We start from the raw sequence: 14,542 nt of genomic DNA on the forward strand, positions 1-14,542 counted from the left end.
TCAGGACCTCATATGTGTACTGGGCTGCTCTGCCCTGTGCGCCACTCCGCAGTGGTGGTTTTGAGATAAGAGCCTCGCTGTGCCTCAGCCCGTCTGGACTGTGCTCCTCCTGTTTATGATTCTGTCCCCAGCACTGACTGTAAAGGGTTCTGGGCTCTGCTGCCAGGAATGGAGTGGGCTGGTCACCGGCACAGTCCCCCCCTGTTCCCCCCACCACTCTCTTGAGTGCTCTTCTGCTGTGTTAGGACAAAAGTCCTCGGAAGGTTCCAGAGCCAGTGCATCTCTGTCCATTGGGAACTCAGCCTCGGATGCCCTGGTCTGCCGGAACATCCACAGAGGCACGGCATGGTCCCTGTGCTTCAGGGGCTTAGGGTCAGAGAGAGGGTGTGGGAGAGGGAGAGACAGACAGACAGACACAGAGACATAGAGACAGACAGAGGTAAAGAAACACAGCAACAGAGACAGAGAGACAGACAGATACAGGGGCTGGGGATATGGCTTAGTGGCAAGAGTGCCTGCCTCATATACATGAGGCCCTGGGTTCGATTCCCCAGCACCACATATACAGAAAATGGCCAGAAGTGGCGTTGTGGCTCAAGTGGCAGAGTGCTAGCCTTGAGCAAAAAGAAGCCAGGGACAGTGCTCAGGCCCAGAGTCCAAGCCCCAGGACTGGCCAAAACAAAAAAAAAAAAAAAAAAGAGAGAGAGAGAGACAGACAGATACAGACATACAGAGAGACAGACATAGAGTCAGAGACACAGATACAGAAAAACAGAAGGACAGGGGAGACACAGAGACAGAAAGAGACAAAGAAACACAGAGAGACAGACAGAATCAAAGAGACAGAGACGCAGAGACAGAGAGAGAGACAAACATACATAGAGTGATAGACACAGAGAAACAGAATGAGACAGACATAGACAGAGAAACAGAAAACAAAGAGACAGAAATGGACAGAGAGACAAAGAAACAGAGACAGACACAGAGAGACAGACAGATGGAGAAACAGAGAGACAGAAGCTAAGAAAGGAGAGAGAGGAAGTGAGAACTTCACCCCTGCAGACACCAGGCAGGCAGGGCGACCCCCTCCTCTCCAGCAAAAGTCAGAGCCCTCAGAGGCCAGAGGCCCCCACACCTGCCGGGCTGCCTCAGTGTCCCCTCTGGCCACCCTCCACCGGTGGGCCTCAGAACTCCTGAACTCCCATTCCTCCACCCAGAGGCAGCAGGCAGGCCCTGAGGAGAGGCCCGTGGGCCTTCAGGAGGCCTGGGGGTGGGTGGGGAGGATGGGAGCCAAGGCCCAAGATGCTTGTACACACACCCACCCACCCACACACCCACACACCCCTGGATCCCACACAAACAGCCACCTCTGCAAGCTCAACCAATGTCAACACACATTTAGCATAGTAAAGCAGGTGCCTGTACTACAGGAGTTCCCACCCAGGCTTGGACATACACCCACACATGCAGACTCTCCCACCCACGCAGACACCACGTGGGCACACACATTCACACACACACACTCGCAATCCCCTGCCAAAGTGATTTCTAGGGCTGAGGGGGGAGCAGCCCTGCTGGGCTGGCTGGGCAGGATGGGGAGCAGCCCTCCCCCTTCCCCTGAGCTGGCACTTGGGGACAAGGGAGGGGAGGGGAGAGGAAGGAAAGGGAAGGCGTGGCCTCACTGGGTGGGGAGACAGGATCAGAATAAAAGGGCAAAGGCAAGGCTGGGCCCGGGTGGATGGCTCTCAGCTCAGGATCATGGAGCTCAGCGTCCTCCTGGTCCTCGCGCTCCTCACAGGCCTCCTCTTCTTCCTGCTCAGGGCCCGCCCGGAGGCCCGGGGCCGCCTCCCTCCAGGGCCCCGGCCTCTGCCCTTGCTGGGGAACGTTCTGCAAATGGACAGACATGGGCTCCTCAAATCTTTCCTGCAGGTGAGACAAGGGTGGAGGGAGCCTGGGGAGATGGGGTGCAGGTGGGGCTGGGGTCCCCCACTTTGATAGTAAGGGAAGTAAGCATGATGGATGGTAGGTCGATTGTCAGGAGCAATCACGCTCCTTTGGAAAGTTCTGGGGGCGGGGGTTGGTGTCCCCAGAAGGGGCGTCAGGGTATAGATTTGCATTCTCCTCGGTCACCCTCTGCCTTGGGTATGTGTCCTGCAAGAGAGAAACAAAACAAAACAGGAAGTAACAGCCAAATCGGGTTTTGTTTTGTTCAACAAGGGCAAGCAAAGCCTGGCAAAGTCCGGTGCCAGGGCTGAGGGGAGGGGAAGGGAGGAGAAGGGAGGGGAAGGGAAGGGAGGGCAGGGGAAGAGGTGGGTGAGTCGCCTGTCAATTAAAACCCTATGAGCCGAGCGGGTGCAGAGTCCAGAAGATCCATTCCGCTTTTATTGTGTCCTTCGTGCAATGCCAAGTATAAAACTCAGGGCCTTGCTCATGCCAGGCAAGTGCGCTCTTCCTGAGCTTTGGATTTTGTTTTTGTTGGTTGTGGGACTTGAACTCAGGGCCTGGGTGCTGTCCCTGCGCTCTTCAGCTCAAGGCTAGCGCTCTACCACTGGAGCCACGGCGCCACTTCCTGAGCTTTGGATTTTTACTTTATTTTATTTTTTCTTTAATGAAACAGAGTCAACCCTGAGCTGATGTCCCTCCTGTTTTTGCCTCCTGACGGCTGGGATTACGGGAGTGTGTCACCATGCTTGGCTTCCCCCATGTTTTCAACATGTGCTGTTTAGCTTATTGGAGAAGCCAAGAGGATATCCTGCTATTAGAACACAAGGGTCCGGAAAGGTTTCTGTGAGAGATAGGACTGAAAGCCAGGCGCCAGTGGCTCACATCTGTCATTCTAGCTACTCAGGAGGCTGAGATCAAGAGGATCACGGTTCAAAGCCAGCCTGGGCAGGAAGGTCCCTGAGACGCATCTCTAACCAACCACCAGAAAACCAGAAGTAGTAGTGTGGCTCTAAGTGGTAAAGCCAGTGCTAGCTTTGAGCAAAAGAACTCAGGGATAGCTAGCGCCCAGGTCCTGAGTTCAAGCCCCAGGCCTTGGCCTAACCAACACTGAAGCACATGGGAAGAAGCAGGGTGGCCTCACTGGGCAGGCTAGATGATGTCTCATGGTGTCTTCATCTATTTCCTGTGGATGTCACAAAATACTCGAGGCTGAGAACTTAACAAAGTCAAGAGGTTTACAACTAACAACTGTTTTTGGCAGCTGATTGTCCCAGGGTCAGGCTGGCTTTGAACCGTGATCCTCCAGATCTCAGCCTCCTGAGCAGCTAGGATTGCAGGAGTGAGCCTCTGGCACCCACGACCACGCTGGACTTTTAGATGTTTGTATTGATGCTGGAATGAATCGAGCTCATGGGAGGGCAGGCATGTACCCTTCCTGTGGCAAGGACATGAATTCTGGGGTCTCTGACTGGAAACAGATGCATATTTTCCTATGGAGGCATAAAATAAATACAGTAATGAAACTCTGATGGTATCAGCAACCCAACGTGTGAATCATAGAGTCCAGCTTGATAAACATAATGAGTTTTGCAGCCTATGGTCAGGTGGAGAAGATGGGCATTGGCCTGAAGTTGCCTCTCACTGGCTGAAATGTCACCAAAGAATCAGGGAAAAGGGGCTGGGGATATGGCCTAGTGGCAAGAGTGCCTGCCTCGTATACATGAGGCCCTGGGTTCGATTCCCCAGCACCACATATACAGAAAATGGCCAGAAGTGGCGCTGTGGCTCAAGTGGCAGAGTGCTAGCCTTGAGCAAAAAGAAGCCAGGGACAGCGCTCAGGCCCAGAGTCCAAGCCAAAAAAAAAAAAAAAAAAAAAAAAAAAAAAGAATCAGGGGAAACCGGTGAGATCATGGTGATCACGCCTGGCATCCTAGCTACTCAGGAGGCTGAGATCTAGAGGATGGAGGTTCAAAGCCAACCCAGCTGGGTGGGCAAGACTGCGAGAGTTTCATCTCCAATGAACCAAGTGAAAAAATACTGCACGTGGAGCTGTGGCTCAAGTGCTAGAGAGCTAGCCTGGAGCATAAAAGCTTAGGGATAGTGTCCAGGTCCTGTGTTCAAGCCCCAGCCCTGGCGTGCCCATGTGCGCGCACGCACACACACACACACATTGGTGAAAACCCAGATGCAGAGTGCCAACCAGTGCAGAGTGCAGAAGTAACTACGCACTCCAGTGACCAACAGCCTTGCACAAAATCTGATGGGAAAAACAAAGGCATTAGCTCCTCGAGTGAGTGTTGGGATTGTAGATCTGCGCTACCAGGTCTGGCTTATTGCTCTGGTTATTTGAGTCAAAAGCATACTGAAGTTGAACATCATCCCGAACACTACACAGCCGGATGAGATTGTAACAAACGGAACATACAGACCAAAGACTAGAGCCCGTTCCAGGCAACCTGCCACCTCCCATATTCTAGCCATTATCCTGATGCTGGGTGTTGGTTGCATCTGGGTCTGAACTTCTTGTAAAGAGCACCAAAGGCAAACCAAACCTGGCTTTTATGTCTAGCTGCTTCCACGCCCGTGTTCTGGCTGCGAGTTTCATCATGTTGTTTGTGATAGCCATAGAATAATCTTTTTCATTGATGTGTAACATTCTGTCAGAGGGATCAATCACTGTTGATCTTATATTTACTTTCCTTCTATATTTATTTTTTATGGTTTTTCTTGGTGGTACTGGGGTTTGAAACTCAGAGACTCATGCTTTGCTGTGCAGGAAACTCTATAATCCAACTCTTATTTGTTTTACTTTGCCATTACTTTTTCTTTTTCTTTTTTTTTCCATTTGTCAATCATGGGGCTTGAACTCAGGGCCTGGGCACTGTCCCTGAGCTTTCCTGCTCAAGGCTAGCATTTTCCTACTTTGAGCCACAGCGCCACTTCTGGTTTTCTGGTGGTTCATTGGAGAGAAGAGTCTCACAGACTTTCCTGCCAGGGCTGGCTTTGAACTGTGATCCTCAGATCTCAGCCTCCTGAGTTGCTGGGATTATGGGCATGGGCCATGGGCCGGTGCCCCTCTGCATCTTATGGTTTGAACAGTGTCACAGGGAGTTGATGGCAACTCTTGTCCTTTCTTTTCTTGGTACTGGGGATTGAACCCAGGACGTTGCACTTGCTAGGGAAGCACTTTTCCACTGAGCTACATCCCAGCCCTGATGGCAACTCTTGTCTCTCTGTCTTGGCAGCTTCGAGAGCAGTATGGGGACGTGTTCACCGTGTACCTGGGACGGAGGCCGGTGGTCATGCTTTGCGGGGTGGACGCCATCCGGGAGGCCCTGGTGGACCAGGCCGAGGTGTTCTCTGGCCGAGGGACGATCGCCAGCGTCCAGCCAGTCTTCCAGGACTATGGTGAGGGCCTTCGTGATGGAGAGGGCCAGGTGGGAAGGGGAGGGGAGGCCGGGTCTCCTTGGATCTTCTTCCTGTAACTCCTCTCTCACGACCCGCCCCCCAGGTGTGATATTTGCCAATGGTGACCGCTGGAAGATCCTTCGGCGGTTCTCGCTGGCCACCATGAGGGATTTTGGGATGGGGAAGCGGAGCGTGGAGGAGCGGATCCAGGAGGAGGCGCAGTGTTTGGTGAAGGAGCTGCGGAAAGCCAATGGTGAGGCCAGGGGCCCCCGGGGGCGGGGGGAAGGGACGGGCTGGGGAGGGGGGGAAGCAATCGAGAGACAGAGACCTCCACGTGGGCACGGAGCTGAGGATGGAGACAAGAACGAGAGATAGACAGATATCCAGGGAAAGAAGCATGATGACTGATTATTGATGATTATGTTCAAGAATAACTCAAGAGCTGGGTGCCAGTGGCTCAAGCTCTGTCATCCTAGTTACTCAGGAGTTTGAGAGCTGAGGATTGCGGTTCGCAGCCAGTCCAGGCAAGAAAGGTTGTGAGACTCTTATCTCCAATGAACCACTAGAAAACTGGTAGTGGTGCTGTGGCTCAAAGGGTAGAGCACTAGCCTTGAGCAAAAGAGTCTCAGGCACAGTGTCCAGGACCTGAGTTCAAGCCCCACAACCAACAACAACCAAAATGATGGAGGCATAGTTCAGATGACAGAGTTCCAGCGGTGAGCAATAAAGTCAAGGGGTGGTGAGAGGCCTTGAGCAATGTGTGCATGCACTTGCACATGCACATGAGCACACACAAAGAATCAGAGGGGCACAGGCAGAGACAATGGAGAGGAGAGACAGAGACGTTTCTGATCATTCAGTTCTGAGTAATGCAGGAGAGCTGCACAGAGAGGAGGAAGCCTGACCCCTGGGCTCCTGTGCCCCCATTCTCCTCCCAGGGGAGCTTGTGGACCCCACCTTCCTCTTCCAGTCCATCACGGCCAACATCATCTGCTCCATTGTCTTTGGAGAACGATTTGACTACAAAGATAGCAACTTCCTGCACCTCCTGAACATGTTCTATAAGAGCTTCGCGCTCATCAGCTCCTTCTACAGCCAGGTGGTGGGAGGGAGGAGGAAGGGGGAGGGAGGGACTGCGCAGGGTGGGGAGGGAAAAGGAGGATGGGCTTTGGAGGCTCCAAAGGAAAGGAAGATGTGCAGAGACCACAGGGGGAGACAGACAGCCTGAGATCTGGATGGAGGGAGAGATGGTAAAGGAAGGAGGGAAGAAAGAAAGGGAGGGAGGGCAGGAGGAAGAAAAAAGGGAGGGAGGAAGGAAGGTAAAAAGGAAGGAAGGGGGGCTGGGGATATGGCCTAGTGGCAAGAGTGCTTGCCTCGTATACATGAGGCCTTGGGTTCGATTCCCCAGCACCACATATACAGAAAATGGCCAGAAGGGGCGCTGTGGCTCAAGTGGCAGAGTGCTAGCCTTGAGCAAAAAGAAGCCAGGGATAGTGCTCAGGCCCTGAGTTCAAGGCCCAGGACTGGCAAAAAAAAAAAAAAAAAAAAAAAGAAAGGAAGGAAGGGAAGAAGGAAAGAAGGTGGAAAGGAAGGAAAGAAGGAAGGAGGAAAGGAAGGAAGGAAGAAAGGAAGGAAGAAGAAAGGAAGGAGGAAACTAAAGAAGAAAGAGAGGGAGGAAGGAAAGACTGAAGTAAAAGGGCAGAAGGTGGAAAAGAAAGAAAAAAGGAAAGAAGAAAGGGAGGAAGGAAGGTGGAAAGAAGGAAGGCAGGATGGAAAGAAGGAAGAGGAAAGACAAAGCAGAGAGTCAGAGAGATGACAAGAGAATGAGAGCTTGGTAGAGAAAGGAAAGGAGAAGATAGGAAAAAGTTAAGCATAGGAAGACAAGACAGAATAGAGGTAAATTCTGCAAGACAATTCAGAAGTGTGTGTGCGCACACGCATGTATAAAAAGAAAAAGGAGAGAGAGAGAGAAAGAGAGAGAAGGCTTCCCCATGAGGGCCCCTCCCTGCCCCGACCCCCAATGGAGCTCCTGGCTGTGGCTCTGGCAGGTCTTTGAGCTTTTCTCAGATGTCATGAAGCACTTCCCTGGGAAACACAGAGACATCTACAGGAACCTTCAGGAAGTCAATGCTTTCATTGCCCAGCGTGTGGAGATGCACCGGGCAACCCTGGACCCCAGCAACCCGAGAGACTTCATCGACACCTACCTCCTGCGAATGGAAAAAGTGGGTGCCACAGGGGGAAGGGGAAGCAGCCAGAGAGGAGAGGAAGCAGGCGAAGAGCAGAGAGTGGGCAGGATAGGGATAGGGAGATAAGGAAGGGACAGAAGGTTGAATCTGGACATCCATTATCCACTCATCCACTCACTGATCCATCAACGTCGCCACCCATCCATCACCCCCTACCCAATGCCCATCTACTCATTCATCATCCATGCTATCCATCCTTCCACTTTATCTATCCATCCACTTATCCACCTATTCATCCATCCATTTATTCACCCGTCCATTCACTTATCCACCTGCCCATCTATCCATTCACCCACCCATCCATATACCCACTTATCCATCCATTAACTTATCCATCCATCCATCTATCTATTCATCCACCCACCCACCTACCTATATATCCATTTATCCATCCATTCATTCATTTGCCCACCTATCAATACATTCCTCTACACATCTATCCATCATCCATCCATCTATCCATCCATCCATCTAGAGAAGGGAACTGTCAGAGGAAGATGTACAGGGTAAGGCAAAAAAAAAAAAAAACAAAAAAAACAAACCACCAGGAAAAAAAATAACTCACAGATTCAGAAAGAGACTGGGAAACAAAAAGTGAGAAACAAGGGAGTATGGAGAGGTACGAGGGAGAAAATGGGTAACAGTGTTTGAAAAGAAATGTACTCATGATCTTACTTATGTAAACAACCCCCTGTTCATTACCTTTACTATATATATGTATATATAAGTATACACACACACATACACACACACACACACACACACACACACACACACACCATACCAAAGAACAGGAGAGAGGGAAGAGAGAGCCACAGACAGAATTGAATGGTTGGATATGTTCAGGATAAAGAAATGCAAACTGGGTGAAATAGCATGAGACCCTAAAACAGGGAGGGACCCAGAGACGCTGTGCACCTTCCTGCAGTGAGGTCTCAATCTTTCCTGACCTCCCCTTCTCCTCTCTCCCACTAAACAGGAGAAGTCAGACCCCCACTCTGAGTTCCACCACAAGAACCTCATCCTCACCTTGCTCTCACTCTTCTTTGCGGGCACCGAGACTACTAGCACCACCCTGCGCTATGGCCTCCTCATCCTGATGAAGTACCCCCACATCGCAGGTAGGGCAGCTGCCCACCAAGGCCTGAGGAACCCCTGTGGGCTGCAGAGGTGGGCTAGGGGTGAGAGAGAAGATACTTGCCTCTTATTTCAGCATCTCTGCAGTCTATGCCAACTAAGCCTGTCCTTTGGTGGACAAAGGAAGAATTGTGATTCCTTCTTCCACTCTTGTCCCATTGCTTAAAGATTGAACTATCCACCCATCAATCTATCCACCCACCCACCCATCCATCTATCCATCCATCCATCCATCCATCGATTGATATGTACACATATCCATCCACCTATCTGTCTATCTGTCCATGTAGCATACATCCACCTACCCATTCATTCACCAATCTATTAACTCATCCATCCATACACCCACCCAGCTATCTATCATCCATTCGTCCATCATCCATATATACACATTCATACATAAATCCATACAACCATCCACCTACCCATGCATCCATCTCCTGCCCCCATCAAGCCACCCATTTATCCATCCATCAAGCAATCCATCTATCCATATACTCATCTATGCATCTCCTATTTACCAATCCAGGTATCCATCTGCCTAGCCACAACATTAGCCCATCCATCTACCTACATCCGTCTACCCATTTATCTCATCCATCCATCCATTCACCCAACCACCAGCCACTCATCCATTCACTTAACCATCCATCCATCCATCTATCCATCCACCCATCCATCTACCCACTCATTGATTTGCTTATCCATCCATCCATCCATCCATCCATCCATCCATCCATCCATTCCACTATCCATCTGTCCACCTATCCACTCATCCGCTCACCCATACAGCCATCAACCCATGCATCCATTCATCCACCCATCCACCCACACACCCATCATCCATCCATCTACCCACCCATCCATCAGCTCATGGATTGATAGATTAATCATCATCCACTAATCAACTAATTGATTCATTAATCCATCAGCTCATGGATTTGATCGATTAATTGATCACCCATTAATCGATTCATCCATTGATTAAGTTACCTGTGTACTCACTAATTCATCTGTGAGCCACCCAAGGGCACACATTTTCATGACAGAACATGTGAAAGGCTGTGAATTTTTGCTGTATATCCCCCCTACCCTGTCTCCTGGAGACTGCACCAAGGGCATCGATCAAGGAGCTACTCGCTGCAGGCTGTCGACATCATGGACACTCAGGAAACAGTGTCCTTGCTGCAGCGCCCCTGTGGGGTGGAGCTCATTGTCCCCCCCTTGTCCATGCAGAGAGAGTCCAAAAGGAAATCAAGGAGGTCATAGGCCTTCACCGCCCACCAGCCCTTGATGACCGCACGAAGATGCCCTACACCGATGCTGTCATCCACGAGATCCAGAGGTTCTCTGACCTCATCCCTATCGGGGTGCCTCATGTGGTCACCAAGGACACAGCATTCCGAGGATACATCATCCCCAAGGTGAGGCGGCTGGGGTCCCCTTTCCTGCCCCCTCCATAGCCCCGCCCTCCTCTTTCTCTTCTTCTTCTTCTTCTTCTTCTTCTTCTTCTTCTTCTTCTTCTTCTTCTTCTTCTTCTTCTTCTTCTTCTTCTTTTTTTTTTTGCGCCAGTCCTGGGCCTTGGACTCAGGGCCTGAGCACTATCCCTGGCTTCTTCCCACTCAAGGCTAGCACTCTGCCACTTGAGCCACAGCGCCGCTTCTGGCCGTTTTCTGTATATGTGGTGCTGGGGAATCGAACCTAGGGCCTCGTGTATCCGAGGCAGGCACTCTTGCCACTAGGCCATATCCCCAGCCCCTTTTTCTTCTTTTTGTTGTTGTTGTTGTTGTTGTTTTTTTTTTTTTTTTTGTCAGTCATGGGGCTTGAACAGGGCCTGCTTGCTGTCCCTGGGCTTTTTCACTCAAGGCTAGCACTCTACCACTTTGAACCACAGTGCCACTTCTGGTTTTCTGGTGGTTCATTGGAGAGAAAAGTCTCATGGACTTTTCTGCCTGGGCTGGCTTTGAACTGTGATCCTCTGATCTCAGCCTCCTGAATATCTAGGATTACAAGTGTGAGCCATTGACACTGTCTTCCTCCTCCTCTTTCCCTCTTTCTTCTGCTCCTCCTTTTTCTCCTCCTCCCTCCTCTTCCTCCTTCTCCTTCTCCTCCTCCTCCTCCTCCTCCTCCTCCTCCTCCTCCTCCTCCTCCTCCTCCTCCTCCTCCTCCTCCTCCTTCTTTTTTCTTCATCTTGAACTCAAGGCCTGGGAGCTGTTCCTGAGCTTTGGTGCTCAAGGCTCATGCTCTACCACTTGAATCACAGGAGAGATAAGTTTCATAGATTTTTCTGTCTGGGCTGGCTTCATACTGAGATCCTCTAGCTCTCAGCCTCCTGAGAAGCTCGGATTACAGGTGTGAGCTTCAGGTGCCCAGCTTACTTCTTCTGTCCTTAACCCTCTATCTCAACCCTGTTTTATTTTCTTACATGTGGGAAGATATGTATACATATATGTATATGTATATGTATATATGATGCTTCTGGGGTTTGAACTCAGGATTTTAGACTGGCTAGGCAGGTGCTCTACACCTCTAGTCCCAGAAAGGGCAAAGTCTTTTTCTTTCTTTCTTTTTATTTTGTTTTGCCAATATTAGGGCTTGAACTCAGGGCCTGAGCACTGTCCCTGGCTTCTTTTCCTCAAGGCTAGCACTCTGCCACTTGAGCCACAGCGCCACTTCCAGCTTTTTCTGTTTATGTGGTACTGAGGAATCAAACCCAGGGCTTCATGCATGCTAGGCAAGCAGTGTACCGCTAAACCATGCTCCCAGCCTGAGGGCAATGTCTTTTGATCTTTGGTCTGGTGGCTTTTTCCAGAACACTGAAGTCTACCCCATCCTGAGTTCTGCTCTGCACGACCCACAGTACTTTGAGAAACCAGAGGAGTTCAACCCTCAGCATTTCCTGGATGCCAACGGGGCTCTGAAGAAGAATGACGCTTTCATTCCTTTTTCCATTGGTAAGCAGGATCCTCCATTCCTCTCCTGGACACAGGAGGGCGGATGGGACGGACACAGGAGGGCGGTGTCCCACCCTCTTCCTGAGACAGACAGCAACAGGTGCTTGTTTAATGAGTGAATAGTCTATTCTAGTTGCTTAGCTTGAAGTGACCCCCATTCCATCTACACTACCATCTCATGGGGGGGGGGCTTGAGAGGCTAGATTGTGTCCTAAAAACACATCTTGGGGCTGGGTGCTGGTGGCTCACGCCTGTCATCCTAGCTACTCAGGAGGCCGAGATCTGAGAATCCCAGCCCAGGCAGGAAAGTTTCTGAGACTCTTATCTCCAATGAACCAGCAAAGAGCCAGAAGTAGAGGTGTGGCTTAAATGGTAGAGCACCAGCCTTGAGGGAAAAAAGCTCAGGGACAGGGCCCAGGCCCTGAGTTTAAGCCCCAGGTTTCACATACTACCACTACCACCACCACCACCACCAACAACAACAACAAAAAGGAAAACACAGAGGCTCCTCCTGGTGCAGAAAGATAGGCTGAACTAACAGACTGTTAGAGCCAAGGAGATACCAAGGGTGTCCAAATAGCCCGGAGGAAAAGAAGGGAGAAAATCCAGTCACAGAACCAGTTCTTGGAGAAAGGCCCACCTGAGACCTTCTCACCACCTGTCTCCTCCACTGTGGAGATGCCAAAGGATATTGGCCCCTTGCCCACGCAGATTTGATTCCACACCCATGCCACCCATCTCATGTTAGGATTCCTCCTAGGAGCCATGGTTAAGCTGTAAAGCCTAACTTTCAGCCATGTGCTGGTGCTCACACCTGTAATCCCAGCTACTCAGGAAACTGAGATCTGAGGATTGGGATTTAAAGCCAGCTTGGGTAGGAAAGTCCTTGAGACTTTTATCTTCAATAAACCACCAAAAAAACAACAACAAAACAAAACAAAAAAGGAGCCAGGAGTGGTGCTGTGGTTCAAACAGTAGACAGAGCACCAGCCTTGAGCACAAAAGCTCAGGGACAACACCCAGGTCTTGAGTTCAAGCCCTGGGACAGGCATACACAGACACATGCATAGAATGTTAAGTCAGAAACATGTGCATGTTTATATGTAGACCTTCATATCTGCCCACTTTACCCACAAATGTGTCGTCATCTCCTGTGGGCCACTGACCTCTTTAGAAATATAACAAAATCAAAAGACTCTTACCTTATGAAAGTGAACATGGGCTGGGCACCAGAGGCTCATGCCTGTCATTCCTAGCCACTCAGTAGGCTGAGATCTGAGGATTCATGGCTCCAATCCAGCCTGGGCAGGAAAGTCTGTGAGATTCTTATCTCCAATGAACCACCAACAAAAGCCAGAAGTGGAGGTGTGGCGCAAGTGGTAGAGGCCACCTTGAGTGAAAAACGCTGAGAGACAGAGCCCAGGCTCTGAACTCAAGTCCCGGGATAGGCACAAAATGAACAGAAAAATGTGCACAAGACACCCACTTAAGTCTGGCTCTCAGTGTCAGAGGATTCAGGAGCCCCCTTTCCCCATTCACAAAAATGTGTACCTGGAATTTCCAGTCTACAGTTCATTTCATCCAATGGACACAGGTGTCTGGGTGTAAGGCTGGGCCAGGTCCAGACTCCGGGGGCCCCAGCACCCACAGGCTGGTCTTCTGTGCCCGCAGGAAAGCGCATTTGTCTCGGTGAAGGAATCGCCCGGAATGAATTATTCCTCTTCTTTACCACCATCTTCCAGCACTTCTCCATGGCCAGCCCCGTGGCTCCGAAGGATATTGACCTGACCCCCCAGGAGTGTGGTGTGGGCAGAGTGGCCCCCACCTACCAGCTCCGCTTCCTGCCCCTCTGAACGGCTGACAGAGGAGGGCTCAGAGGATATCGAGGTCATGAAATGTAGGGTAGCCTCCTCCACCATCTTGGATGCAGACAGTCTCTCCATAGCCTGACCAGGCCTTTTTTCTCCTCTAAATAGAAATTGCAAGTGGGGTACTGGTGGCTCACGCCTGTCATCCTAGCTACGCAGAAGGCCGAGATCTGAGGATCATGGTTCAAAGCCTGCCCAAGCAGGGGAGTCTTATCTCCTATTAACCATCAGAAAACCGTAAGTGGCACTGTGGCTCAAGTGGTAGAGCACTAGCCTTGAGCACAGAGAAGTTCAGGAACAGTGCCCAGGCCCAGAGTTCAAGCCCCACAACTGACAAAATAAAAAGGAAAGAAATTTCAGGCATTAGGAGCAATCTTGCAAAACAACAACCACAATAATAACAACCACCGCAAAGCCTCTTTCTTGGGTATACATATCCACAAATAAGGGGGCTGAGAAGGGAAATTTGGCTCAAGAGTCTTCTGTGATTATGTTTCTAAGTCACTGTCTGAAGCAAAATGGCGGCTCCCTTGCTCACCCCCCCCTCACCCCCAAATCCTTTCCGGAGTTCTGCAGGATATGTTGAAGGAATCTATATGTGACTTCTCAATACTTAACCTGTCTGCCCCATGGGTACAATGGCCATGTCTGTCTGTCTGTCTGTGTCTATGTCTTGCTCCCTTGCTCCCTTTCTCTCTCTCTTTCTATCTGTCTGTCTCTTTGTGCCAATCCTACGGCTTGAACTCAGAGTCTCAGGCTCTCATTTTTTCACTCAAAGCCAGTGCTTTACCTCTCGAGCCACACCTCCACTTCTAGCTTTTTTTTGCTCGGTGATTGGAGATAAGAGGCTCATGGATTTTTCCTGCTTGGGAGGGTGGGAGGAGCATTGGCTTTGACCCATGTTCTGCATACGAAGTGAGCACTTTGCCACTAGGCCATATTCCCAGCCCATGTTCTTCATGCTCCTCAAACCTCAGCCTCC

General features: G+C 50.6%; 1 protein-coding gene across 1 annotated transcript; it reads left to right on the forward strand.

The window, feature by feature from the left end:
• Window positions 1–1,725: 1,725 nt before the first annotated feature.
• LOC125338988 (cytochrome P450 2B4-like) lies at window positions 1,726–13,575 on the forward strand. Its single transcript, XM_048330045.1, has 9 exons — window positions 1,726–1,929; window positions 5,190–5,352; window positions 5,456–5,605; window positions 6,291–6,451; window positions 7,401–7,577; window positions 8,581–8,722; window positions 9,975–10,162; window positions 11,551–11,692; window positions 13,364–13,575. Exons 1-9 carry the CDS (start codon window positions 1,759–1,761, stop codon window positions 13,543–13,545), a joined length of 1,476 nt encoding a protein of 491 aa, XP_048186002.1. The 5' UTR covers window positions 1,726–1,758; the 3' UTR covers window positions 13,546–13,575.
• The last annotated feature ends 967 nt before the right edge of the window (window positions 13,576–14,542 follow it).

This window comes from Perognathus longimembris, chromosome 20 (assembly GCF_023159225.1).
Source record: "Perognathus longimembris pacificus isolate PPM17 chromosome 20, ASM2315922v1, whole genome shotgun sequence".
Lineage (NCBI taxonomy): Eukaryota > Metazoa > Chordata > Mammalia > Rodentia > Heteromyidae > Perognathus > Perognathus longimembris.